Source organism: Rhincodon typus, chromosome 1 (assembly GCF_021869965.1).
Source record: "Rhincodon typus isolate 14 chromosome 1, sRhiTyp1.1, whole genome shotgun sequence".
In the NCBI taxonomy this organism is placed as follows: Eukaryota; Metazoa; Chordata; class Chondrichthyes; order Orectolobiformes; family Rhincodontidae; genus Rhincodon; species Rhincodon typus.
In genome coordinates, this window is record NC_063332.1 from 12,311,022 (window position 1) to 12,338,816 (window position 27,795).

The 27,795-nt window shown below is 42.0% G+C and overlaps 1 protein-coding gene across 1 annotated transcript in view; it reads right to left on the reverse strand.

Moving 5' to 3' along the window:
* The window catches only part of dnaaf9 (dynein axonemal assembly factor 9), a 253,262-nt gene that overhangs the window by 97,093 nt on the left and 128,374 nt on the right, over positions 1 to 27,795 (reverse strand). The window contains exons 20-22 of the mRNA XM_048602079.1: positions 27,360 to 27,410; positions 18,444 to 18,531; positions 12,996 to 13,099 (exon numbers count right to left, since the gene is read on the reverse strand). Of these exons, the coding sequence (XP_048458036.1) occupies positions 12,996 to 13,099; positions 18,444 to 18,531; positions 27,360 to 27,410 (243 nt within the window). The remainder of the gene's footprint in view (positions 1 to 12,995; positions 13,100 to 18,443; positions 18,532 to 27,359; positions 27,411 to 27,795) is intronic.

Here is a 27,795-nt window from a genome sequence, read left to right on the forward strand (position 1 = left end):
TCGGGCCTAGACCCTTCTTCAGAACATTTTCGAAACGTCAGCTTTCCTGCTCCTCTGATGCTGCTTGGCCTGCTGTGTTCATCCAGCTCTACACCTTGTTATCCTGGAAAAGTAGGGACTGTTTTTTCACTGGAGTGTAGGAGATTGCGGGGTGACCTTATTGGAGGTTTATGAAATCATGAGGGGCACAGATAATGTGAATGACAGGGGTCTTTTACCTCGGGTGGGGGAGTTCAAAATTAAGAGGCATATTTTTAGGGTGAGAGGAGAAAGATTTAAAAAGCACAAGGGGCAACACTTTTTAAGCGCAGAGAGTGGTTAGTGTGTGGAATGAACTGCCAAAGGAACTGGTGGATGCAGGTACAGGTTATGTTTAAGAGGCATTTGGATAAATTCATGAATAGGAAAGGTTTGGAGGGATATGGGCCAAATGCAGGCAGTTGTTTATTTAGTTTGAGAACACAGTCGGCGTGGACTGGTGGAACTGAAGGGTCTGTTTCCATGCTGCAGACTCTAATGGTTAGATTACAATTACAAAATGATGAGTGATTAAAACAAAACTCTTTCTGCCCTCTAAAGTGAATAGAAGCATTTAGGATCTCATGGCATTGTTCAACAAAGGAAATCAAAGGTTCTAGGGAAAAGAAAGGGAAGTGAACATTGTGAACATTGGAACAACGAGCAGGAGCAAGCTTTCTGGCATCTTAAACCTGCTCCACTATTCAGTACCTCACAGATAATATGACTGCAACCTCCAATCCACATTTCTATCAATCCCAAATAACGATTCAACTTCTTGCTTAACAAGAATCTAGCCACCTCTACTTTAAATATATTGAAGGATTCTGCTTTCATGACCTTTTCAGGAAGAAGGTTCCAAAAGTTCACGACCATAAAAAAAAATTCATCTTATCTCAGCTTTAAATGAGATTTTTAAATGAGATTAAAATCTAAAAAACGATTTTTAAACAGTGATCCCTTGTTTTTGATTCTCCTACAAGGCAGAAAATCTTTTTCCATACCTAACTCAGTGTCTTGGATGTTCCAATCAATGATGTGAATGAGCAATTTATATTTTAGGGTTTGGATTTGAACTATTGCTATGTCAGCTGTGGTTTCTGCAGAAGGATACAATGATCAACTTGCAAGTATTTCTAGAGATACAATCTTTTAAATGTGCGTGACAGGACGGGATGATAGGAGTTTTCTCAATACCGCCCTAAAGACATTATGAGTCTACCTACAGCAAATGGACTACAATTAGCTCAAAGCCGCAGCTCATCATCTTCTCTACAGCAACTAAGGATGGGCAATAAATGTTGGCCTAGCCAATTGCCCACATCCCATGAATAAAGAAAAGGTCAGAAGGAAAAAAGCCTGGTCATCTTGAAATTTCTGGAGGTGACTTGACAGGGTAGATGCTATTTAAAATTAGGGGGCACAGTTTCAAAATAAGGGGCGTCACTTACGTTAGTAATGAGGAAGAATTCTTTATCGGAGGATTGTAAATCCTTGGAATTCTCTTCCTTAGACAGTATGAGGGGCTGGGTCACTCAACCTATTCAAGGCTGAGTCAGACTGACTTTTGATCTACAAGATATTTAAGGCATACAGAGATGAGACAGAAAAGTGGAATTAAGCTCACAATTAGATTAACTATAATCAAATGTGTCCAAGAAAGTTTCCTAAATCAATATGTACAGGGCCCTACTTGGGAGGGTGCAACAAGGAACCTCCTCCTAGGAAACGAGGTCAGGCAAGTGACTGAAGTGTCCGTAGAAGGATACTTCGGTGCAATGACCATGATTCTCTTAGTTTTAATATAAATATGGAAAAAGATAGGACAGGTCCACAGGTTAAGGTACTAAACTGCAGCAGAGTTAATTTTGGGGTCATTAGGCAGGATCTAGCAGAGGTCGATTGGTTGAGACTGTTTGAAGGAAAAGGATGACTGGCAAATGAGAGGCTTTTAAAAGTGTGATAATCGAGGGTCCAGGGACAGTCATGTCCCTGTTAGAATAAAGGGAAAATGAAGGATATGAGATGGATCTGGCAAATAAGGCTAAAGATAATCCCAAAAGGTTCTATAGCTATATTAAGAATAAAAAGGGTGGCTGGGGAGAGAATAGGTCCCCTTAAATATCAGCATAACTGTCTGTGTGGAGCCACAGGAGATGGGGGAGATTTGTAATAAATATTTCTTCTCAGTGTTCACTGGGGAGAGAATCATGGAGGGTAAGGAAATAAGGAAAACAAGTGAGGATGTTTTGCTTTAAGTCATTAGTGAGGCTGCACTTGGGAGTATTGTCTCCAGTTTTGGTCACCCTGATATAGGCAAGACATAGTTAAACTGGAACGTGTGCAAAGAAGATTTACAAGGATGTTGCCAGGACTAGAAGGCCTGAGTTATAGGGAAAGGTTGGACAGGATAGGACTTTATTCTTTGGAACGTAGAAGAATGAAGGGTGACCTTATTGAGGTGCATGAAATCTCCAGGGGCATAGATAGGATGAATGCATATAGTCTTTTTCCCAGGGATGGGAAATTGAAAACTAGCGGGCATAGTTTAAGGTGAGTGAGGAAAGATTTAAGGAGGACCTGAGGGCAACTTCTTCACGCAGAGAGTGGTGCATATATGGAATGGGCTGCCAGAGAACGTTATTGAGACAGGTACAACCGCAACATTTAAAAAAACATTTAGATGGGTACATGGATGGAGAGGGTTTAGAGGGATATGGATCAAATGCAGGCAATTGGAACTAGCTGAATGGGCACCATGGTCAGCATGGACGAGTTTGTGCCAAAGGACTTGTTTCCATGCTGTATTACTATGACTCTATTGTATGCAGGCTTGAGGGACCAAATGCCCTACTCCCAGTACTATTTCTTATAGTAGTGGTAGTGTCACGAGACAGTCCAGGCTAACGGGCTGGAGATATCAGTTCAAATCCCACCATGATAGATGTGAAATTTGAATTAAATAATAATCTGGAATATAAAGATAGCCTAACGGTGACGGCCATAAAATTCAACATCATATGTTCTCCTGAAGTCTGTTATAATTCTCCATCATTCTATCACATTTCTGAATTTCATATTACCTGCAAACTTTGAAATGCCTTGCATATCCAAGTCTAGGTTATTAATATATTCGAAAAGGCAGCAACCTTAACTCATGGTTCGTTCCCCAGCTAAGAGGTGTAACATCCTGTTAACAATGACCATCTAGGTTCAAGTAAGTGTCAGGGAGCAGAATTCCGTAAATCATCATTCTATTCATCTTACAATAAATAGGACAGACTGAAGTACTCACTAGTCATATAATAGAAAACTGATAGTGAAAACTGTTTTCAAAGATTAAACTTCGTACTGACACAACATCATACTTCACAGCCAGTGAAGAGATTTCAAGTGTACTAACTGATTAATAAACAAGACCACCTGAACAAAGAAAGGTCACAAAAATAATGCAATGAGATTTGCGACCAGATAGTTTGTTTTGTGTCTTAGTTGAGGGATAGATATCGAAGTATTGTTGATGCTGAATTGGATACCTCTTTTTAAGAGCCAGAAATTGGATGATACGCAGAAAGGTTCCACGTTTTCAACTCCAGGCAAACATGACCAAATTGTGGCATGGGTTCTTTTACTTTCACCTAGAAAGGCCTCAGTCTCATAAACATAACTGCTCTTATGTTACAGTGCTCCAAAACAACTCCAAAGTGTCAGTTTATATTGTGTGGAAAGTCTCGAGAATGAGACTGGAAAGCACAATCTAGTGACACAAAAGGTGTGTGTTAACACTGAACCAAGGCTGCTAGCTGTGAATGCGTTCTTCAAATTGGGTAAAAGATATTTTTATGCACAACAACCCATTTTCCAAATTTTGGTCATGCAAACATTCACAGCGCAAGCCTGGAGTTAAAACTATTACCATTAGTCTTATATTGACTGGTTCTCTAACTTAATTTGACCAGTCTTACGGTCTTAACCAACAATTTGGTCATAAAACAAATACAACATCCTTTTTGCCAACAGCACCTTGAGAATGGGTACAAATGTAATACTTAAAACAATCAGAAGAGGTTAAATGACAACAGATTTTTCCAAGTGAGATTACTGTCCTCTAGCCACAGATGATCATTTCTTGTGTGTCACTGGGAACAGCTCATAGAGCAGAGTTTTGTGCCACATAGCTGCTCAAGATGAACCTCAACAAAAGCCACTGCATGTCCTTCTGGACAAAGGCCTGATGTCAAAGTTTACCCGGTCTGGAACCAATGTTGTGGACTGCCAAATCAAATCCCTCCTGCTTCTATACCACTGTGTCACCACCTCTGCTGGGTCTGTTCTGCCAGTGGGTCAGAGCTTACCAGGAATTGTAATGGTCGGGTCTGGGACATTCCCGTAAAAGATACAATTCCATGAATACGACTATGTCAGACTGTTTCTTGACTCATCTTCGAGAGATCGCTCTTAAATTCTGGTACTAGCCACCAAATGTTGCTAAGGTGAACATTATTTTTTATATCAATTTTGATATAACAAAAGTGGCTTCCTGAACTACTTTAAAAGAATCAACCATATTCCAGTAGGTCTTGGAGTTGCATCGATGCCAGACCAGGGAAGAATGGCAGTTTTCCTTTTCCTCAGTTTGAGCCATCCGCTTGAGGCATAAAGTTGTGCCTCTTGAATTTGGTACTAGGATCATAAACCCGAGTGAATTGGGCACAGGACATTCCATAAACTGGCATACTAAGGCCAAGAAGTGCAATATGTACTCATTTTACGTCAAGATATGTCTGAAAAAAAGTATCTTAAAAAGCATCTCTCATAGGCATGTGAAATGGTTAGACATTTAATGATTAGTAACACTATTCAAAATATTAGGACAATCATACTATAATCAACCATTTGTGGAAATTTCTATCAGGGATAGAAGCGATTGGAAGAAATTACTCTGCCCTAAGCATATTAGCAGTATAAAATCCCTTCCAGTTTGACAGGAATAAGTCACGTTATTTCCTTGGCATAGCTCTCTCAAATTATCCAGATTGCCAAAATAGCCACAAAATACATTAAGTCTGCATATGCCCATGACAGCAAGCACAATCGCTTTGCCCAACATCCAGCCTGTGCTGCCAACCACAAGTATGACTATTGATTATGGTTTACTCTTTCCAATTATAACTTCTTTACTCTGAAAGTAGTTTTTCCAGGTGATCAAAATTTTTTGTATTTGCTTTATTCTTACCTTGGTGGTTCTTAACTTGTCCAATTAATGGCCCATTGAGTGCATGATGAATTCTTTTAGCCGGCCAACATTTTATTGCCTGTCCCTAGTTGACTTTGAGAAGGTAAAGGAAGGATAGAAACAAAGGACCAAGTGGAGGCCATTTTGCCCTCAGACACCACCACCATTCAGTATAATCACAGCTGATAAAACACTTCATGACCCACTACCAAAGACATTTTTCCCTCCCCACCCGGACCATCTCTGATACCTCTCTCTCCTTCCTGGACCCCTCTGTCTCCATCTCTGGCATCCACCTGGAAACCGATATCCATTTCAAGCCTAACGACTTGCACAGCTACCTTGAATACACCTCCTCTCACCTACCTTCCTGCAAAAAGGCCATCCCCTACTCCCAATTCCTTCGCCTCCGCCGCAACTGCTCCCGAGATGAGGCATTCCACTCCCGGACATCCCAGATGTCCTTGTTTTTCAAGGACCGCAACTTCCCCTCCAGTGGTCGAAAATGCCCTCGACCGTGTCTCTCGCATTTCCCGCAACTCATCCCTCACACCCCCTACCCGCAATAACAACCAAAACAGAATCCCCCCCGTCCTCATGTACCACCCCACCAACCTCCGAATCCAACACATCATCCTCCAACACTTCCGCCATCTGCAATCTGACCTCACTACCAAAGACATTTTTCCCTCCCCACCCTTATCTGCTTTCCGGAGGGACCACTCTCTCCGTGACTCCCTTGTCCGCTCCACACTCCCCTCCAGCCCCACCACCCCCGGCACTTTTCCCTGCAACCGGAGCAAGTGCTACACCTGCCCCTATACCTCTCCCCTCACCCCCATCCCAGGCCCTAAGAAGACTTTCCACATCAAACAGATGTTCACCTGCATATCTGCTAATGTGGTATACTGTATCCACTATTCCCATTGTGGCCTCCTCTACATCGGGGAAACCAAGCGGAAGCTTGGGGACCGCTTCGCGGAACACCTATGCCCAGTTTGCAACAAACAACTCCCCCTCCCACTCCTTGGACGACATGTCCATCCTGGGCCTCCTGCATTGCCACAATGATGCCACCCGAAAGCTGCAGGAACAGCATCTCATACTTCGCTTGGAAACCCTGCAGCCCAAGGATATCAATGTGGACTTCACAAGCTTCAAAATCTCCCCTCCCCCGACCTCATCCCAAAACCAGCCCAGCTCGTCCCTGCCTCCCTAACCATTCCTCCCACCTCAAGCCCCACCCTGATCTCCAAACCACTAACCTCATCCTGTCTCCTTGTCCTGTCCGTACTCCCTGGACGGACATATCCCCTCCCTAACTCCCCACCTACATTCACCTTCACTGGCTCCAACCCTGCCTCTTTGACCTGTCTGTCTCCTCTCCTTTTATCTATCTTCTATCTGCCTCCCCCTCGCTCCCTATTTATTTCAGAATCCCCTTCCCCTCCCCCATTTCTGAACAAGGGTCTCAACCCGAAACGTCAGCTTTCCTGCTCCTCTGATGCTGCTTGGCCTGCTGTGTTCATCCAGCTCTACACCTTGTTATTCCAGATTCTCCAGCATCGGCAGTTCCTATTATCACTTCAATTACTTTTACCCACCTCATTCCTATAATCCTGTATGCCATTAGCAACCAATTTCTACTTCAAACATACTCAAAGCTTGAGCTTCCATAGCCGTCCAAAGTTTAGCAACTCCAAGTAAAGAAAGTTCTTCACATCTCAGCTATGAATGGTTCTGACAAGTTCATGAAATACGATTTCAGATTTGCAAATCTATACGAACTACGCCGAATCAAATTATCATCAAGTAGTTATTCATCCCAACCATCACAACAGATTCTAGCATTTTCTTGGCCACTGATGCAAGGCTGTCGTTCCCAGTTTTCTCTCTCACTCCCTTTTTAAATATCGGGATGAAATTTGCTAATTTCTAATCTGTACGAATCATTCCAAAGCCAGTGGAATTTTTTTGAAAGGTCATCATCTGTAGACAATCCCTACATCAACTCCTTCAACACTTGATATGTAGACTATTCAGATCCTGGGTATTTATCGATTTTCAGCCCCACTAATTTCTCCAGTACAGTGTTCTTACTACTAATTTCCTTCTCATTCACCCTAGTCACTTGGAATTTCTAGTTCTGGAGAGGTTTCCTTAAAAAACAGACAAAGTAGTCATTTAACTTTGCAGCTGTTCTTCTGTTCTCCATTATAAATTCTCCTGTGCCTATAATTTTAGCTTTTCTTTTTAGCCAAACATTTCCTTTTTACAGACCCACAGCAGCTTTTAGTCATTTTTAAACTTGTATACTTCTGAGCTTCCTTCGACAGCCAAAAATGTTTCAATCTTAAAGGAATTGCTGCAAGCCATGTAATAGTCCTCTAAAGACTATCCATTGCTAATGCACAGTCATATCTTTTAATGGATTTTCCCAATCCACCGCAGTCAATTTATTCCTCATGCCTTCATAATTTCCCTTATTCAAATACAACACCCTTACTTCAGAATAAACTAACTCAATTTGAAACATAATGTAAACTTCTATTCATATCGTGCTCATTCATATCTAAAAGATTCTCTTGCAACAAGGTTGTTAATTATCCCTTATTACTTAATAGTAAATCCCAAACAGCCTATCCTCCAATATGCCGTTCTAGGAAACCATCCCTAAGACAGTCCAGAAAACAGAACTCCACAGCTTTTGTGCTCAGTTGGTTTATCCAGTCTGTACACAGATTGAAGTCATCCATGATTATGTTGCCCATGCTACAAGCTTCTTCTTCTCAGCGGGAAACCAAGGAATTACAGAACAGTGACCATAACATCTATGGTGGGGAAATTGTTCGATTCTACAGTCAAAGATTGGGTGAGCGATCACCTCTAAAAATTTCAGTTAGTCAGGGAGAATCAGCATGGAATCGTGAAGGCTAGGTCATGCTTGATAAACCTCTTTTTTGAAGCGGTGCAAAAGTTGGTGGACAGAGAATTCAATGGATGTTTTTACAGGCTTCTGAAAAAGTTCTAAACAGTTAGCTAAGGTGGAAGCCCATAGAACTAAGGGCAAATTACTGACATGGATAGGAACTCGGTTGAACAGCCGGAAACAAGAGTTGGAATAATGGACAAACACTCCAACTGGCAGGACAAATATTTCCCCTGCAAGGATTGGTGTTAGAGCCTTAGTTATTCACCGATTCATCAACGACTTGAATAATGCATAAAAGGTAAAATATCCAAATTGCATTTTAGAAGAGAGTGTTGACAACTACCTACAACAGAATATTGACAGATTAGGTAAATAGGCAAAGATATGGCAAATGGATTTTAATATAAGCAAGGGTGAGGTTATCCATTTTGGACTGAAAAAAGATAGATCATGGTATTTTCAAAAAGACAAAAGTAAAATAGAGTGAATGTCAAGACTTGTGGGTTTAGATGTACTGCTCTTAAAAATGTCACGAACAGGTGCTGAAAATTCTGAAGCCGGCTAACTGAATGCTGGTCTTCATACCTAAAGGGCTGAGCATTGGGATGCTGACATTATACTGTCAGTATACACAACCATGGCTGGACCCCACTTGGAGTACTGTGAGCAGATCTTTGCACCACACCTTATGAAGGATGTTTTGGCCCTGAAGAGAGTTCAACACAGGTTTACGAGCATGACATCTGGACTTCAGAGATTAAGTTATGAGGAGAGATTGAACAAATTAGGCCTTTATTCTCTAGGATTTAGAAAGTTAAGGGGTGATTAATCAAGGTCTTTGAGATATTAACAGGGAAAGACAGGTGGATAAAGATCAACTATTTCCACTAGTTGAAGATTCTGGAACCTCGCATATAATCAAAGAATTAGGGCCAAGCCATTGAAGAGAAATGTTAGAACGCAAACAGTAGTGCAGGTTTGGAACTTTCTTCCTCACTTCTCAGACAGTTGTCCTTGCCGCATTCTGTGATTTGCACTCAGTGCAATGTGCTGCCAAATGCACCTCTCCATGAGCACCATCTCATGTTATCTCAAAGCTGTCCTGTCCTCAGCTCACTCGACATTTTCTTGTTTTCTTGCAAGTGTTAAGGAATGTAAGATGCAACAACTCAAGGGTGCCAAGACCCCTCTGGAATCTTCCTCTCCTCCCTTTCCCCCTCACTCCATCCTTCCCCTTACCCACCTCAGGATGGGTATTTACCACACTTTCTGACCTTTTGCTCTCTGCTTCTCAATCTGTACTCAGCGAAAGACTTGGTTTTATCCCCTTACTCCCCCACCTCAATGAGTTTTGGAAATGACAATGTGGAACCCTTCTTTCATTACCTTCACATCCGTGCCCATTTCTGTTGGGCAGGCATCTTCTCCCTATCCCACAGACTCTTTTATCCACGTTCAACATACTTCCCCGACCTGGAGCCCTCCTTTTGACCTTTTACCTGTATTCATCATGTTCATGGAGAACTGGAGACATGACATGAGTTACCTTAATTTCTTAGATGCAACCCTAAAATGGGAATCGAGTCTGCCGCCAAGGGTGGCACTGCTATGGTGTACTGACCATGATGCTGCAGCAGCTGAGCAGCAACTCTCATACACCTGCTCCTATCTCCCCCTGTACCATGACTCCACCATTGAACATCAAGCTATTATCTTAATGACCATCACCAACTTTCTCTCATCTGGGCACTCCCTGCCATCCTCCTTCACACACTCCCAACCTCAGGGATCGGTGTTGGGACCGTAATTATTTACAATTTATATAGATGATTTGGAGTTGGGGACCACGTGTAGGGTGTCAAAGTTTGCAGATGACACGAAGATGAGTGGCAGAGCAAAGTGTGCAGAGGACTGTGAAACTTTGCAGAGGAACATAGATACATTGAGTGAGTGGGCAAAGGTCTGGCAGATGGAATACAATGTAAATAAATGTGAAGTCATACATTTTGGTAGGAGTAATAGTAAAAAGGATTATTACTTGAATGGTAAAAAGTTGCAGCATGCTGCTATGCAGAGGGACCTGGGTGTCCTTGTGCATGAATCACAGAAGGTAGGTCTGCAGGTACAACAAGTAATTAGGAAGGCAAATGGAATTTTGTCCTTCATTGCTAAAGGGATTGAGATTAAAAGCAGAGAGGTTATGTTGCAGCTGTACAAGGTGCTGGTGAGGCCACACCTGGAGTACTGTGTGCAGTTTTGGTCTCCTTACTTGAGAAAGGATGTATTGGCGCTGGAGGGGGTGCAAAGGAGGTTCACTAGGTTGATTCCGGAGTTGAGGGGGTTGGCTTATGAGGAGAGACCGAGTAGATTGGGATTATATTCATTGGAATTCAGAAGATTTGAGGGGGGATCTTATAGAAACATATAAAATTATGAAAGGAATAGATAAGATAGAAGTAGAGAGGATGTTTCCACTGGCAGGTGAAGCTACGACAAGAGGGCATAGCCTCAAGATTAAAGGGAGCAGATTTAGGACTGAATTGAGAAGGAATTTCTTCACCCAGAGGGTTGTCAATGTATGGAATTCCTTGCCCAGTGAAGTAGTTGACGCTACTTCTGTAAACGTTTCCAAAAAAATAGTAGACATTTTTTTTGAACAATAAAGGAATTAAGGGATACGGTGAGAACGCGGGTAAGTGGATCTGAGTCCACAAAAAGATCAGCCATGATCTTATTGAATGGCGGAGCAGGCTCGAAGGGCCAGACAGCTTACTCTTGCTCCTAGTTCTTATGTTCTTAAATAAGATTGCCCATTCAAGAACTACTGTTTCAGCCTGCTGTTGCCCAACGAAATGCTTTTCGTCCCACCTGGACTCCATTTTCTTTCTTCTTATCCAGTCCTTCCTACTTACATATGTGATAAGTCTGATACTTTATGTCAGTTTAAAAATTTCCAGTTTGCTGGCACCAGCGTCTTCTCTTCACCATGGACATGCAGTCCCTTGACACAAAACCTTAACTCTATTTTTGTTTCTATGGATGCTGTCAGACCAGTTTCTTCAGCACTTAGTTTTTGTTTCAGCAATATTAGCAGTTCTTTCTATTTTCCTTTTCCTGCTTGTCTGTCATTCCTAAACATTAACTATCTTTAAACATTCATCTCCCAGTCCTAGTCATCAAGCCGTCATGTTTCTATAAAGGCAATTAAATCAGACACACGTATCTCAATAGTGCTTTTAGATCATCTAACTTGTCACAAATGCTGCGTGCATTCAGGTAAAGTTGCCTTAACTTTGTGAATGGGTGCAAATTTATTTCAGAGAACGCGGAAGAGATCTATGAAAATGGTTCCAGGGATTTTACACTTCAGTGCCGAGAATCCTGCCATTGACTCCGTATTCTGCAATCAGCATTCAAATTCAACCTTCCAAAATGAATCACTTCACACTTTTCTGGGTTGAACTCCATCTGCCACTTCTTCTCCCAGCTCTGCATCCTGTCAATGTCCCGCTACAACCTACAACAGCTGTCCACGCGATCCACAACTCCACCAACCTTCATGTCATCGGCAAACGTACGAACCCACCCTTCCATTTCCTCATCCAAGTCATTTATAAAAGATCACAAAGAGCAGAGGTTCCCAGAACAGATCCCTGTGGAACACCACTGGTCACCGAGCTCCAGGCTGTGTACTTTCCATCTACTACCACCCTCTGTCTTCTATTGGACAGCCAGTTTTGTACCCAGGCAGCCACATTTCCCTGGATCCCATGCCTCCTTACTTTCTGAATGAGCCTATCATGGAGAACCGTATCAAATGACATGCTAAAATCCATCGACACCACATCCACTGCTCTACCTTCATCAATGTCACATCCTCAAAGAATTCAAAAAGGCTTGTGAGGCATGACCTGCCCCTCACAAAGCTATGCTGACTAATTCTAATCAAACTGTGCTTTTCCAAATAATCATAAATACTAACTCTCAGATTCCTCTGCAATAATTTGCCCACCACAGAAGAAAGACTCACTGGTCTGTAATTCCCAGGATTATCCCTATTCCCTTTCTTGAACAAGGAAATACCATTTTCCACCCTCCAGTCATCTGGTACCACTCCATTGGGCAGTGAGGATGCAAAGATCATTGCCAAAGGTACAACAACCACTTCCCTTGCTTCTTGAAGTAACCTTGGGCATATCCCGTCTGACCCAGTAGACTTACTTATCCTCATGTTTTTCAAAATTTCTAGCACATCCTCCTTCCTAACATCAACCTGTTTGCGCATATGCAATTGTCTTATGCAAATAAGAATCTTTTATTCTAATTAAAAATCCAAGGAAGTTTTATGACAGAAAATTATTTTGCAACAATTCTATCTGAAGTTGTCATTCCTAACAGCTTTGTCCTTGAAAACAAAATTAGCCAAATGGCTATATAAAAACCGAAAGAACTCCGGATGCTGTAAATCAGGAACAAAAACATAAGTTGCTAGAAAACCTCAGCAGGTCTGGTAGCAACTATGAAGGAAAAAAAAAAAAATCAGAGTTAACATTTTGGGTTCTGAGGAAGGGACACCGCAGCTGAAACGTTAACCCTGATCTTTTTCTTCACAGATGCTGCCAGACCTGCTGAACTTTTCAGCAACTCCTGTTTTTGTAGCCATACGACTATCTTGTGCATTTCCCTTGGAGAGCACACATGCGCATGTATACTTGACTTCAGATGCGATATTCAACAATTCCAAAGATTCAGGCAGCATGTGACTACAAGGTTTTTTTTTTCCTTAAAATGGCTATTAATGGTACTTACCCCATCATAATACTTCAGTGCAGTCATGTGGCTCTTTGGAATGATCATGCTGCCAGAGCGAGGATGAATAAATAAGATGCCTTCTGACAAAATAAACAGTTTACCTTGAATCAAAAGATAGACAATTGGTTAAAGGTTTATTAACTTCTCCCCACTTTTCTTTAAAATTATGAATCATTCAGAAATACATTTCAATTGGTCTTGGAAGCCTTTCAGTATCGAAGAGTTCACAGAATTTTTATCAGGCATAATCTGACATCAAGTCACAGATGGAAACATTAGGACAAATGGTCAAAAATAGACCCGGAATATTTTAAAGGATTTCTGAAAGACTGATGTGCAGAAAGGCTGGATAGGAAATTGCGGATCTTAAGATCTGGTGATCTAAGTACCAACAATGGGGTGATGAAAATCAGAAGATGCTCAAAAAGCCAGTATTTGCAGAGATCACAGATCTTAGAAGATTGTACAGCTAGACGAGATTGCAGGTGTACCTGAGGAAATGGTGTCAGAATGGTCACGTTTCTGGACCAGTATCCACAGACCCAGGTAATGCTATAAGACATAGGTTCAAGTCCACTATGGCAGTTGTTAGTAATAAAATCCAATCAACAGATCTGGATTGAACACTAGTGTCATGATGATGACTATAGAACCACCAATAACTGTCATAAAATGTCCCTGGTTCACTAATACACTTAAGTATAAAATCTTCCATCCTGCATACGAGTCCAGCTCATAGTAATATGGCTAGCTTTTAAATGCCCTCTGAAGCAGTGTTGTCAACCAGTCAGTTGAAGAGAATTAAGGATGGGCAAGAAATGGCTGGCCATTTCAGCAACCTTTACAAAGGGCTTTGAATTGGCCTAGATATTAGAGAATTTTAAATTTAAAGCAATGCTAGAACACAAACCTGTATAGGTCAGCAAACAAGGATAGGTGGGAAAACGGAGATAGCAAGAAGTGCAGATGCTGGAGTCAGAGACAACAGAGTGTGAAGCTGGAGGAACACAGCAGGCCAGGCAGCAGAGCAGCAGGAAAGTTGACGTTTTGGGTTAGGACACTTCTTCAGAAATGGGGGAGGGGGAAGGGAGCTCCAAAATAAATAGAGAGGAGGGATGGGGCGAGGGAAGGTAGGTGGGATGGTGATAGCTGCATGCTCTTCAGCATCAGCAACCACCTGGAAAGCAAAGCAGTCAAGACTAGGCAACAAATGACCCTTCAATTCTCTATTCCAAGGATACTTGGAATGTTAAAATTCACTGACTATGACTTACATTACACCTTTTGGTATTGAAATGGGGAAAAAAGTCAGAACTTCATTTAAGCTATGCAGCCATTGAGTCATAGAAACAGGCCCTTCGGTCCAATTAGTCCACGCCAACCATGTCCCCAAACTAAACTAGTCCCACTTGTCTGCATTTGGCCCTTTTCCCTCCAAACCTTTCCTATTCATGAACCTATCCATATATCTTTTAAATGCTGTAACTATACCTGCATCCACCACTTCCTCTGGCAGTTCATTCCACATCCAAACTACTCTCTTCAATAATATTTTGTAAAAATATTTTTTAAAATGGTTTTAAGACTCATGTTGGGGGTTTCCAAATTCAAAAAGAAAATTAAATTTCATCCATTTGAAAAGTCAACATTTTTACAGGTGGCTAATAATTAGGAATTCCTTGTTAAGTACTAATTATCTTCCTTCTGTATCAAATTTTCTATTTTCATGAAAATACTGCTCTTGAAGTGAAATCTATTCAAATTTTCAAACCCGTGTGTTCTAAAAAGTGTGACCGAGACACAATCCGTTTGAGGCAATGTTACCAGCCAAAAGTGGTTTCAAGTTTTGCACTAGTTCAATACGATGTATTACCTGGGGAGGCGATGGCCTAGTGGTATTATCACTAGACCATTAATCCAGAGACCCAGATAGTGTTCTGAAGACCCAGGTTCGAACCCGCCACGACAGATGGTGGAATTTGAATTCAATAAAATATCTGGAATTAAGAATCTAATGGGCAATTAGGGATGTGTTTCCTCTAATTTGGTCCATTTAATGATGACAAAGGTGTCGTCCACATGGAAATAGACAAACTAATAAACAACACCTTCACTGGAATCAAATTCACCAGAGAGGAGGAGAAGAACAAACAGCTCCCATTCTTAGACATCATGGTAGAGTGCAGGACAACTGGGGAACTCCAAATGAAAGTACACAGAAAAGCCACACACTGACCAGGTACTGAACTTCAACAGGAACCATCCTAACACACACACGAAACTGCGTGCGAACACTATTTAAACGGGCAACAAGACACTACAGCTGCACAGAACTATACCGAGAAGAAGAAGAATACCTTTTCCAGGTTTTCAAAGATAACGGATATCCAAAAAACTGGGTCAGAAGATGTCGACACGAACAACACCAGGAAGATACTACATGCCCGACACACTCATCACGCTACCTTACATCAGGAACACATCGGAACTAACCACAAGACTCCTACAACAGCTGGGCATCAGAGTGGCACACAAACCCACATCAACCCTACAACTGCTCACCCGAACCAAAGACCCACTACCCACAATGGACGGGACCAATGTCATATACAAGATTCCCGCAGAGACTGTGACAAACAGGAAGGAAATTAACAACAAGGGTACACGAACATCAACTGTGTGTGTACAAAAAGACGTGACCAATACCCACTCATCTCTATCCACATGGATAAGGAGAACCATCAATTCGACTGGGACAACACCAAGGTCCTGGGACGAGCAAAGCAGAGACAGGCACGGGAGTTCCCAGAAGCTTGGTACTCCACGAAGAAAGCCATCAACAAACACATAGAACTCAAACCCATATATACTCCACTGTGAAGGAAAACTGGAAGTGAGGTAATCCAGCTCAACGGACTCCAGAGTTTAAAAACCAGGCAGGAAAACACAACGGCGCTTTAACAGAGGCTGCACTGATGACATTACCCAGCAGGGTAATGAAACATCTGCGGAACAACAATGAACCAGCTCTGCGAGCCAACCAACCACAACCCGAGCTACAAATCTACTCCAAAACCTTAGAGATACTCTCCATTTGCTTAGATGAGTGCAGCTCCAACAATCGGTCAAGAAGCTCGACAGCATTCAGAACAAAGCAGCTCACTTCATTGGCCCCAACCACCACCTTAAATATTCACTCCCTCCATCACTGATACAGTGGCAACAGTTTGCACACGTACAAAATGCATTGCAGCAACTAACCAAAACTCCTCCATGAGCACCAACATCCAGTATAATTTAGTATAGAACAAAGTATACGAGTCGATCTTGGACTCTCGTGGCATTGTGGTAGCATCTTTGCCTCATGTGCCACTTGCCCAGAAATGCGTAATGACATGTCTGAACAGGTCGATTCAAAATGTAAACAAATCACCCCTTGAAGCTTTAAAATTCTATCTTAAAACAGGGAACAAATTACACCAAATTTAAAATGAGCCACTGACATTGCTGCAGCTTCTGTTCAATTGCTAAGCATGGTCTGCTCAGAGTACGTCTTAAACTACTTTCTTGGATTCTGCATCTTCTTGGGAGCTGAGTCATAGAAACATCCCTCTTTGAAATATAGAGCTGAGTTTAACTCCTAATATGGATAATGGCATTTATTAGCTATGGAGGGGGAACCAACTTATAGAACAAGTGTATGATTAAACAAGCATTCAGCCCAAGGGAAATGGAGCAAATTGATCTGCTTGAATCTACGTACATCACTGCTTTGTTCTACGCTGTCACAGACCTTTACTTTTATTCTTGCCCCTCACCTTTGTACTTGCTTAAAATATGTCACCTCAAAGCTTTCAATTCTGAAGAAACTTCTGTTAACCTGAAACATTATCTATGGAGAGAGAAAGTTATTGCCTGGGTTTCTCTGCGCTTTTAACACATTCCCATTTTATTTCATTGATCCCTTTCATCTTCCATCTAATCCGCACCCATTCTTTGCTACTTTTTTTCCTCATAGGGTGACCTACAAGGAAGACCCCTTTAATTTTGTTTATTCATTCACAGGATGAGGGTGTCAATGGCTAGGCCAGCATTTATTGCCCTTCCCAATTGCCCAGAGATCAGTTAAGAGTCAATCACATCACTGGAGACCAGACAAGGATGGTACCTTCCTTCCCTAAAAGGATATTAGTGAACCAGATCGGTTTTTCCAACAATCGACAATGGATTTCTGGTTATCATTAGATTCTTAATTGCAGATTTTAAAATTTTTTATTCAATTAAATTTCCACCATCTACTATGGTGGGAATCAAACCAGGTCCCTAGAATACGACATGACTCTCTGGATTAACAGTCCAGTGATAATACCACTCGGCCATCGCCTCCCCCCAACACTTTTGATCTCATCCTTGCAGAATACCAGGTTAAATATTTCACCAATGTGTTTTACATCATCGTAATTGGACCTAACAAAATTCTTGGCCTGCTTTCACTGAATGACTACAAAGATCAATCTGAATCATGGTCTACATAATCCTGTTCTGGACCTGAAATTCCAAGCCTTCACCAAAACAAAAATTACTTGAACCTCTGCCATATTACCCACTGCTGCCCCCTCTAATCCAGATTGTCACTAAAACCCTAATCTACGTTTGATTAGTGAACTTCATTCATCCAAATACACCTCAGTCAATCTTCAAACTTAACACCTCGCTTAAAGCTCAACTGCTCACATTCATTCTGGCAATTGGTCCTGCTCTATTATCCTTAACTACACAGAGCAATGTAATTTCAAAATTCCCAAATCAAACTTCAAAACTCTTTTTCATAGTCTCACTCTGTGTCTGACTACAATTGCTCTAGCTTCCCCCAAAAATGGAAAATCTTCCATCTTGATTTTGCTTCTGGTCACCAACTGCAACTCAATGCACATTTTCTCTAATGTACTTAACGGCATTTAATTTTTATTTTTCAAGCAGAAATCTTTTAATTGAAGTATCATATTAACCTCATATTCTTAAAATTAAACACCTTTCCACCAGCAGAGGGAAAGTGAGAAAACCTTAAAACAAATAATAATTAGGGGCAGTACGCTAGGTCTGTGGTTAGCACTGCTTCCTCACAGCGCCAGGGACAGAGGTTCGTTTCCAGCCTTGGGCGATTTCCCTTGTGGAGTTTGCACACTCTCCCCGTGCCCATGTGGGTTTTAGCCGGGTGCTCCAGTTTCCTCCCACAGTCCAAAGATGTCCAGGTTAGGTGGAGTGGCCATGGCAAATGCGGGGTTACAGGGATAGGGTGGGGCTTTGGGTCTGGATGGGAAACTTTTAGGAGAGTCTTGCAAACTCAAATAGACCAATTGGCCTCTTTCGGCACTGCAGGGATTCTGTGATTCTATTCTATGATTCAAATATAATTTGATCCACTAGCTGAATGAATTAAGTTACCTTCTTCTGGTCTGGACGTTGAACTACCCGAACAAAGGTAGACAGAATCTCCACTTGCAAGAACATTTCCCAGAAGACTTTCTTCAGCCTGAGAAAAGAACAGATTTTCATAATGCTCTCAAACCATTAAGGTTTCATCACAAAGCTACAGATCAGACCTACAGTATTATTTTTTTTAAAAAGTAACCTTCTTCAAAAGCACTACAAGGAAGATAAGTTATATAATATACATACAGTTTGAAACAGGTGTATACAGCAAAGACAGCATATACACAACGTTGCAAATGTGTTCCTTGAAATCATGATTCTAAATGGAACGGCTATGTGAATCAAAGATTTCCACAGAAATCAATGTTAATACTGGAGTTAGATTCCTTTGGACATTTCTTGCTTTGAAAGAGAAACAGTGTATAGATTGAAATACCACTATATGCACACAGTACTGTGTATTTAATTGTGCAAGTTACTTTGGCTAAATGTAAAAGAAACTGGTTTTAAACAGCATAGTGGAGGAAAAAAGAAAGATCTTAAAATAAATATGATTTGCCATAGAGTCATAGAGATATACAGCACAGACCCTTTGGTACAACTCGTTCATGCTGACCAGATATCCTAAATTAATCTAGTCCCATTTGCCAGCATTTGGACCATATCTCTCTAAACTCTTCGTATTCATATATTCATCCAGATGCCTTTTTAATGTTGCAATTGTACCAACCTTCACCATTTCCTCTAGCAGCTCATTCCATACACACACCACCGTGTGTGTGAAAAGGTTGTCCTTTTGGTCCCTTTTAAATCTTTCCCCTCTCACCTTCAACTTATGCCTTCTAGTTCTGGACTCCCCTCCCTGGGGAAAAGACCTTGGCTGTTTACCCTATCCATGCCCCTCATGATTTTATAAACCTCTATAAAGGTCACCCCTCAGCCTCTGATGCTCCAGGGAAAATAGCCCCCGTCGATTCCGTAACTCCCCATAGCTCAAACTCTCCAACCCTGGCAACATCCTTGTAAATCTTTTCTGAACCCTTTCAAGTTTCACAACATCCTTCCTACAGCAGGGAGGCCAAAACTGCTTGCAGAATTCCAATAATGGCCAAACCAATGTCCAGTATAGTCACAACGTGACTTCTGAACTCATAATTGATCCAATAGTCAAATGAATTTAGATATTTCTCGGCCTTAGGTGAAATGATATAGATTTCTTAGCATCTACTTTAATGACTAAAACAGCCTTTATAATAAAACATTTCTTATATATCAATATGTTGAAACTTATTTTCTGAAGTATTTATGCTCATCTGAATTACCCATGCACCATCTAGTGGTAGATGCTGGTTGGTGCAATTGCAGCTGAAATCCAGAACTACCTGCACAGACCAATGTCTGCCACTAGGTGGAGGCCAGAACCTCAATGCAGGATCAGAGTGAGAGGCTGAAGAGCTGCAAAACTCCCCAGTGGTGGCAATTGATACCTCAAACTTTAAATTAGGAATAGGAGACATGCTGTGGGCTGAAGGGGAAAGTGAGGCAGGGCAGGAACCAGATAAAGAACAGGGCCCTTCAAGACTGAATGCGGGAGTAGCAGCAAGCAATCCACAGAACAGGGACCTCAACAGGCCGTGGATCAGGAAGACTGTTCACAGGTTTTGGCTGAAAAATGGTGTGGTCTCCACCCACCCTCCCAAATTATTCAATACTGCCCTGGCTCCAACTTGCTACAAGGGGTAGTTTGAAATTCCATTCCTAGTATTAATGAGACTTTTAGCATTGAAATTTGAGTGTTTGAGGCCAAGAAGCAGGTTAGGCAAAACATTACATCAAATGTCAAAGTTCAGGCTGTAATTTCAACAGTAGAAAATAGTAGCAGCAGCAGCAGCCTGTTGTACAGTGAAATCATACCAGCTCAATTGCACCTTGTTTGGCAGGAGGTGGGGAACCGGATTTGTAATTCAGAGGATGAGGTATTCAGCCTTCCAACAGACACAACAGGGAGTGAGGTTGTTAGTAAAGGAATGCAGTCGATGGAGCGTACTTGTGGACACAGGGATGGTTTGAAGTGTATATACTTCAAACGCTAGAAGTATCAGAAATAAGGCGGATGAACTTAGAGCATGGGTCAGTACGATTTTGTGGCCATTACAGAAAACTGGGTAACTCAGACAGGAATGGTTGTTGGAAGTTGCGGGATTTAGAAGCTTTAAAAGAAAGAGAGAGAGGGTGGTAAAAGAGGCGACAGAGTGGCATTGCTAGTCAGCACTAGTATAGCAGCTACTGAAAGGCAGTTTGAGAATGATATGTCTACAGAGTCAGTTTGGGTTGAGGTCAGGAACAAGAAAGGAGCAGTCACTTTGTTGGGGGATTTTTACAGACCCCCTAATAGTTGCAGAGAAGTGGAGGAGCGGATTGGGAGGCAGATACTGGAAAGGTGCAGAAGTCACAGGGTTGTAGGCATGGGTGACTTCAACCTTCCAAATATTGATTGGGGACATTTTAGTTGTAATAGTTTAGATGGAGCAGATTTTGTCCAGTGCGCTCAGGAAGGATTCCTGACAGTGTGTAGATAGACCAACACGAGGAGAGGCCACTTTGGATTTGGTGCTTGGAAATGAACCAGGCAAGTGTCAGACCTGTTGGTAGGAGAGCATTTTGGCAGTAGCAATCATAACTCTTACTTTTAAAATAGTCATGGAAAAGGATAGGTACATACAGCAGGGTAAGGTTTATAATTGGGAGGTGGGGGGAGAAGGGTAATTATAATTCTGTTAGGCAAGAACTGGGTAACATAAAATAGGAACAGATACCGTCAGGGAAGAGCACTATAGAAATGTGGAGATTGTTTAAGGAATGCATAATGCGTGTGCTCGATATGTTTGTCCCTAGCAGGCAGCAAAGATACATTAGACTGAGGGAGCCTTGGTTCTCAAGAGAGGTCGAACGACGAGTTAAGAGGAAGAAGGATGCTTATATAAAGTTTAGGAAACAAGGATCAGAAAAGGCTCTCGAGAGATACAAGTTAGCCAGGAAGGAGCTGAATAAACGGCTTAGGAGAGCTGTAAGGGGGACATGAAAAAACCTTGGCAGATAGGATCAAGGAAAACCAGGACTTTTTACACGTACATGAGGAATAAGAGAATGACCAGAGAAAGGGTTAGGCCGATCAAAGATCGTAAAGGGAATTTGTGCATGGAGCCTAAAGAGATAGGAGAGGTCCTTAATGAATACTTTTCTTCAGTATTCACAACTGAGAGGGACCTAGTTATAGAGGAGGACAGTGTGAAACAGGCTGGTTGGCGAGAGGAGGTGGATGTTAGTAAGGAGGATGTACAAGGAATTTTGAGGAACTTGAAGATAAATAAGTCTCCCAGGCCTGATGGAATTTATCCAAGGATTCTACGGGAAGTGACAGAAGAGATCGCAGGGCCTTTGGCGATGATCGTTTCATCCTCACTGTCCACGGGTATAGTGCCGGAAGACTGGAGAGTGGCAAACGTCATTCCCTTATTCGAAAAAGGGAATAGGGATAACCCCGGAAATTACAGGTCAGTTAGTCTTACTTCATGGTGGGCAAATTACTGGAAAGGGCAGAGAGATAGGATTTCTGATCACTTGGATAGGCACAGTTTGATTCGTGATAGGCAGCATGGATTTGTGAGGGGTAGACCATGCCTCACAAACCTTATTGAATTCTTTGAAGAGGTGACCAAACACATGGATGAAGGTCGAGCAGTGGATGTGGTATACATGGATTTAAGTAAGGCGTTTGATAAGATTCGCCATGGCAGGCTCATGCAGAAGGTAAGGAGGCATGGGATAGGGGGAAATGTGGCAGATTGGATTCAGAATTGGCTGACCCTTAGAAGACAAAGGGTGGTAGTGGACGGAAAATATTCAACATGGTGCTCAGTTACGAGTGGTGTACCACAAGGATCTGTTCTGGGTCCTCTTCTATTTGTGATTTTTGTAAATGATTTGGATGCAGGAGTGGAAGGGTGGATTAGTAGTTCACGGACGATACGAAGGTGAGTTGAGTTGTGGACAGTGCGGAGGGCTGTTCTAGGTTACAAAGGGATATTGATAGGATGCAGAGCTGGGCTGATAAGTGGCAGATGGAGTTTAATCCTGAGAAGTGAGAGGTGATTCATTTTGGAAGGACAAACTTGAAAGCAGAATACAGGGTTATCGGACAGATTCTTGGCAGTGTGGAGGAGCAGAGGGATCTTGGGGTTCATGTTCACAGTTCCCTGACAGCTGCCACCCAGGTGGATAGAGTTGTTAGGAAGGCGTATGGTGTGTTAGCTTTCCTTAATAGAGGGATTGAGTTCAAGAGCCGTGAAGTTATACTCCAGCTATACAAATGCCTGGTTCGGCCACTTCTGGAGTATTGTGTCCAGTTCTGGTTGCCTCATTACAGCAAAGATGTGGAAGTGTTGGAAAAGGTGCAGAGGAGATTTACCAGGATGTTGCCTGGAATGGAGGGAAGGTCTTGAGGAAAGGTTGAGCGCGCCGGGGCTTTTCTCTTTAGAACGACAAAGGATGAGAGGTGACTTGATAGAGGTGTACAAAATGATCAGAGGTATAGATAGAGTGGACAGCCAGAGACTTGTTCCTAGGGTGGAGGTAGCTATTATGAGGGGACATAGTTTTAAAGTGAGTGGAGGTAGATACAGGTGAGACGTCAGAGGTAGGTTCTTTACTCAAGAGAGTGGCAGGGGTGTGGAAGGCATTGCCGGAGAGTGTAGTGGAGTCGGCCTCATTAGGGACATTTAAGCGGCTATTAGATAGGCATATGGATGATAGTATAAAGGTAGGGGTGAAGGTTAGACAGACCTCAGGTTTAGGGTAAAGTTCGGCACAACATCATGGGCCGAAGGGCCTGTACCGTGTTGTACAATTCTATGTTCTATGTTTCCTTCAATGGACCAAACACCATTGAAGGTACTTCTGTCGTGAGTTCTCACTAAACAAATTTTATTTTATCTGCACGCAATTTTTAAAACAAATCTTTATTCTACTTCCCATTCGTCACCCATTTAAGACAGATGAGGGGTTTCTTTCCCCCCAAGAAGGGTGGCATCTGTGAAATTCTTCAACTCAGACGGCTGTCGTGCTGGGTCATTAAGTATATTCAAGGTGGAGACAGACAAATTTCTCATCAGTAAGGGAATCAAGAGTCACGTGGAACAGCAAGGAAAGTGGAGTTAACAATTATAACAGCCAGGATCTCTCAGAATACTCAATATGCCAAGTGGCCTACTTATGCTCCTATGTCTTATAGTCTTGCCAAATTATAAATAGGATTTTTAACAAAAATTGAAGCTAGTGGGGTATGTTTCCCTAATTTATCTCTCTGCTTTTTCAGTTTTGCGCCTCTCATCTCTGTAAAAAGTGCAAATAGAATAGACCAAAAACAAACAAGTACAGACTCATTAAAAGCAGACTCCAGTAGTCTTAATGAAGAATGTTCCTGGAAAATGTCTACAGTCAGCAGGGCGGAGACCATTCAAACAAAACCTCGGACCTGGAAGCAACCATGTGGCCTCGAGGCTACCGAACTATTCAATAAGATCATGGATTATCCAACGTGACCTCAACCTCCACATTCTTGCCTCCCCAGATAGATTCTTGACTAACAAGGTTAGATCATCTCCTATTAGAGATGGTTATTGTTTGCATTTGCATGGCAGGAATGTTTCTTGCCTCTTTTCAATTAAGCCTGGATATTATCCAGGTCTTGCTGCATTTGGAGATGGACTGCTTCAGTATTGAAGTCCCAAATGGTGATGAACATTGTGCGAACATTTCCACTACAGAGCTTATGATGGAGGGAAGATCATTGCAGAGGCAGCTTAAGATAGTTCGACCTAGGATCTTGGACCTGAGGAACTCCTGCAGATATCTCTTGGAGCTAAAATGACTAACCTCCAACAGCCACAACGATCTTCCTATGTACCAGTATGACTCCAATCAACAGAGGCTGCCCTCCAATATCCACTCATTCCAGATTTGCTAGGACTCCTTGAGGCCACACTCTGTCAAATACAGTCTTGATGTCAACAAACAGTCGCTCTCACCTCACTTCTGGAACTCGGCTCTTTTGTCCATGTTTGAACCAAGGCTGTAATGAGGGCAGGAGCTAAATGGCCCAGGCAGAACCCAAACTGTGCGTCACTGAGCAGGTGCTGTTCAATAGCACTGTTGATGACAACATCCATCACTTTCCTCATGATCAAGACTAGGCTGAGGAAGTGTTAGTTGTCCAGGTTGTATTTATCCTTATGTTTGCGTACGGGACATACCTGAACAATTATCCACACCAGTATTGCAAATGTATTGGAACAGCTTGGCTCGGGCTTATGGCAGGCTCTGGAGCAAAGGTCTTCAGTCTGATTGTCACAATGTTGCAGTATCCAGTGCCCTCAACTGTTTCTTGATATCATGAGGAGTGAATCGAATTTGCTGAAAACTGGCATCCGTGATGTTGGGGTCTTCTGGAGGATCTGTGTCTATTGCTTGCTGCATTTGTTGTTTGGCATGCATGGTGTCTTGTTTTGTAGCCTCACCAGGTTGGCAGCTCATTTTCAGGCATGCCTGTTGCTGCTCCTGCACTTGATTGCACCAAGACTGAATCCCTGGCTGATGGTAATGGGTGAATGGGGGATACGGTGGGCGATGAGGTTGCAAATCATGTTGGAATATGATTCTACTATTGCTGACAACCCACAATGCCTCATGGATGCCTAGTCTCGAGTGCTAGATCTGTTTGAAGTCTCTTCCCTTTAGCATGGTGGTCATGCCACACAACATTTAAATTTAATGCTGATCTCACTCTTTGGGCATCTTCTCTGCAGCCATAACACTGTATTCTTCATTATGTTTTATTACCCTAATGCACTTTGTATGGCAAGATCTGCCTGTACTACACACAGTACAAAACTTTACACTGTACCCAGTACATGTGACAATAATAAAATCAAATCAAAGAATAGAATCAAATCGAAATATAATGGAGGTTATTCTCAATGTGAAGGCAGCACTTTGTCTCCACGAGGACTGTGCAGTGGTCACTTTTACTGATACTGTCAGGGACAGATGCATCTGCAACAGGCAGACTGGCTACAAGGAAGTCAAGTATGTTATTTCCCCTCTTGTTGGATCCCTCACCACCAAACCAGCTCGATCAGTAGTGTTGCTGCTGAGCCACTCTTGGTGATGGACGTCGAGATCCCCTACCTGGAATGCCACCCTCAGTACTTCATCCAAGTGTTGTTCAACATGGAGGAGTACTGATTACTGATTCATCAGCCAAGGTAGGACAGTAAGCGGTTTCCTTATCGATGTTTGATCTGATGCCATGAGACTTCATGATGTCCAGAGTCAAAGTTGAGGACTCCCAGAAGAACCTGCTCCTAATTTTAGAACACTATGCCACCACCTCTGCTGGGTCTACCCTGCCAGTGGGACAGGACATATCCAGAGACAGTGACATCTGAGACATTGCCCGTAAAGCATGATTTCATGAATATGACTATAAGCAGGCTGTTGCTTGACTAGTCTCAGAGACAGCTCTCAGAATCTTGGCACGAGAACCACCCCCCCCACCCCTCCAATATTCGAAAGGAGGACTTTGCAGTGTGAAGTGCTGTTTTTGCCTTTGTCTTTCCAGAGCTTAGACTGATGCCAGGTGGTCCATCCAGTTTCGTTTCTTTTTGAGACTTTCGCGTGTTTGATACAACTGATTGGCTTGCAGGGTCATTTCAGAGACCAGTTAACACCCAACCACACTGCTGTACATTTGGAGTCACTAGTAGGCCAGACTGAGTAAGGATGGCAGATTTCCTTCCCTGAAGGAAATTAGTGTACCAGATGGATTTTCCCAGCAATTGACAGTGGTCTCATGGTCATCGTTAGATTCTGTCATGACGGGTTTTGAACCCAGATCCCCATAACATTACTGGAGATTCTGGATCAGTAGTCTAGTGATAATACCAGAAGGCCATCACCTCCCCAAAACCACCTAAGGATCTGCCTCTTCAAACACCAACTGCCTCACTTCAGAAGGTGTGCAAATGGAGCATTGGAATGTTTGAAGTGGAAAAATGGCATCCTTGACCTTGAGGCATGATGTAAGAGGACGACAACTGTGGAAAGAAGGCCACTATTTATAATCTGAGATCACAGATGGATTCGGAACTGTACGTCCCATGGCAAACATTTTCTTAAAGTGTTTAACATTGGTCTGAACAAGGAATTGTTATGGTAATTAATTTTGAGGGAACAGAATAGGGCAAATTTCTTATTAATACACATAATTCACAATACTATTTCATTGGGCAAATGTTGGTGGAAAGAACATAGAATCTGGGAAAAGAAGAAGTTCTCTATAACTTATGAATAACTAATCAGAAAATGAGAATACACAAGTTGAAACAATTGGCCAACCAGGTAATTATAAAACAAATTACTTGGCAGGCAAAATTTAGTCAAATCTGTTAAAGAAAACTTAAAAGATTCGACCTGTCAATCTAATTTACACAACACTAACATGGACTTACATGTTACATTAAGATACTGTACCACTGGACAAACTTAGTAAATATCTGAATAAATTTATTGACACACATTGGCCAATGAAGCAAAGCACAGTTTCAAACTTATAAAAGCTAAAATACTGAATATACACTGGCAAAGCCACCTAACAATTCAAAACTAATATGTAGATATGGAACTAGAACTGCAAAATCAAACCATAGTGTCTCAAAAAATTCCCTCTCTTATTCCTGGTTCTGTTCATAATTTGAACACCTAGGGCATTTCTACCAGCAACAAATTAAACATTCCTATTGTGCAAATTTATTACAAGTTATGAGGAACATAAATCTCATTTCTTAAAAAAATTCCAATTAGTGGACCTACCTTTATTATTTGTTGTGCTTCTTCAGAAAGTTTCACCTCAGCATCTTCAACCTTATGAAAGAAAATAATTATGAATATAAAAACCTCAAAATAATATCTCAATACCACTTCTGGTATGTCTTTCTTTTTCTTCAAGTGAAGATCCACCACATTGATTGACAGGTCACTTCAACAAATCGGACTACTCACTTCCACTGTCACCACTTCCAAACCCCTGCAGATCAACATTAACATTTGACAGGTCCATTCAAAAGTCTGATAACAGCAGGGAAGAAGCTGTAGTTGAATCTGTTCATGCACGTATTCAAACTTTTACATCTTCTGCCCAATAAGAGGGCGGAAGAGAATATGACTGGAGCTAGGGAGGAGGGCTATGGGGTCTTTTGATTATGTTGGTTGCTTTCCAGAGATACAGGGAAGTGTAAAATGGAGTCAA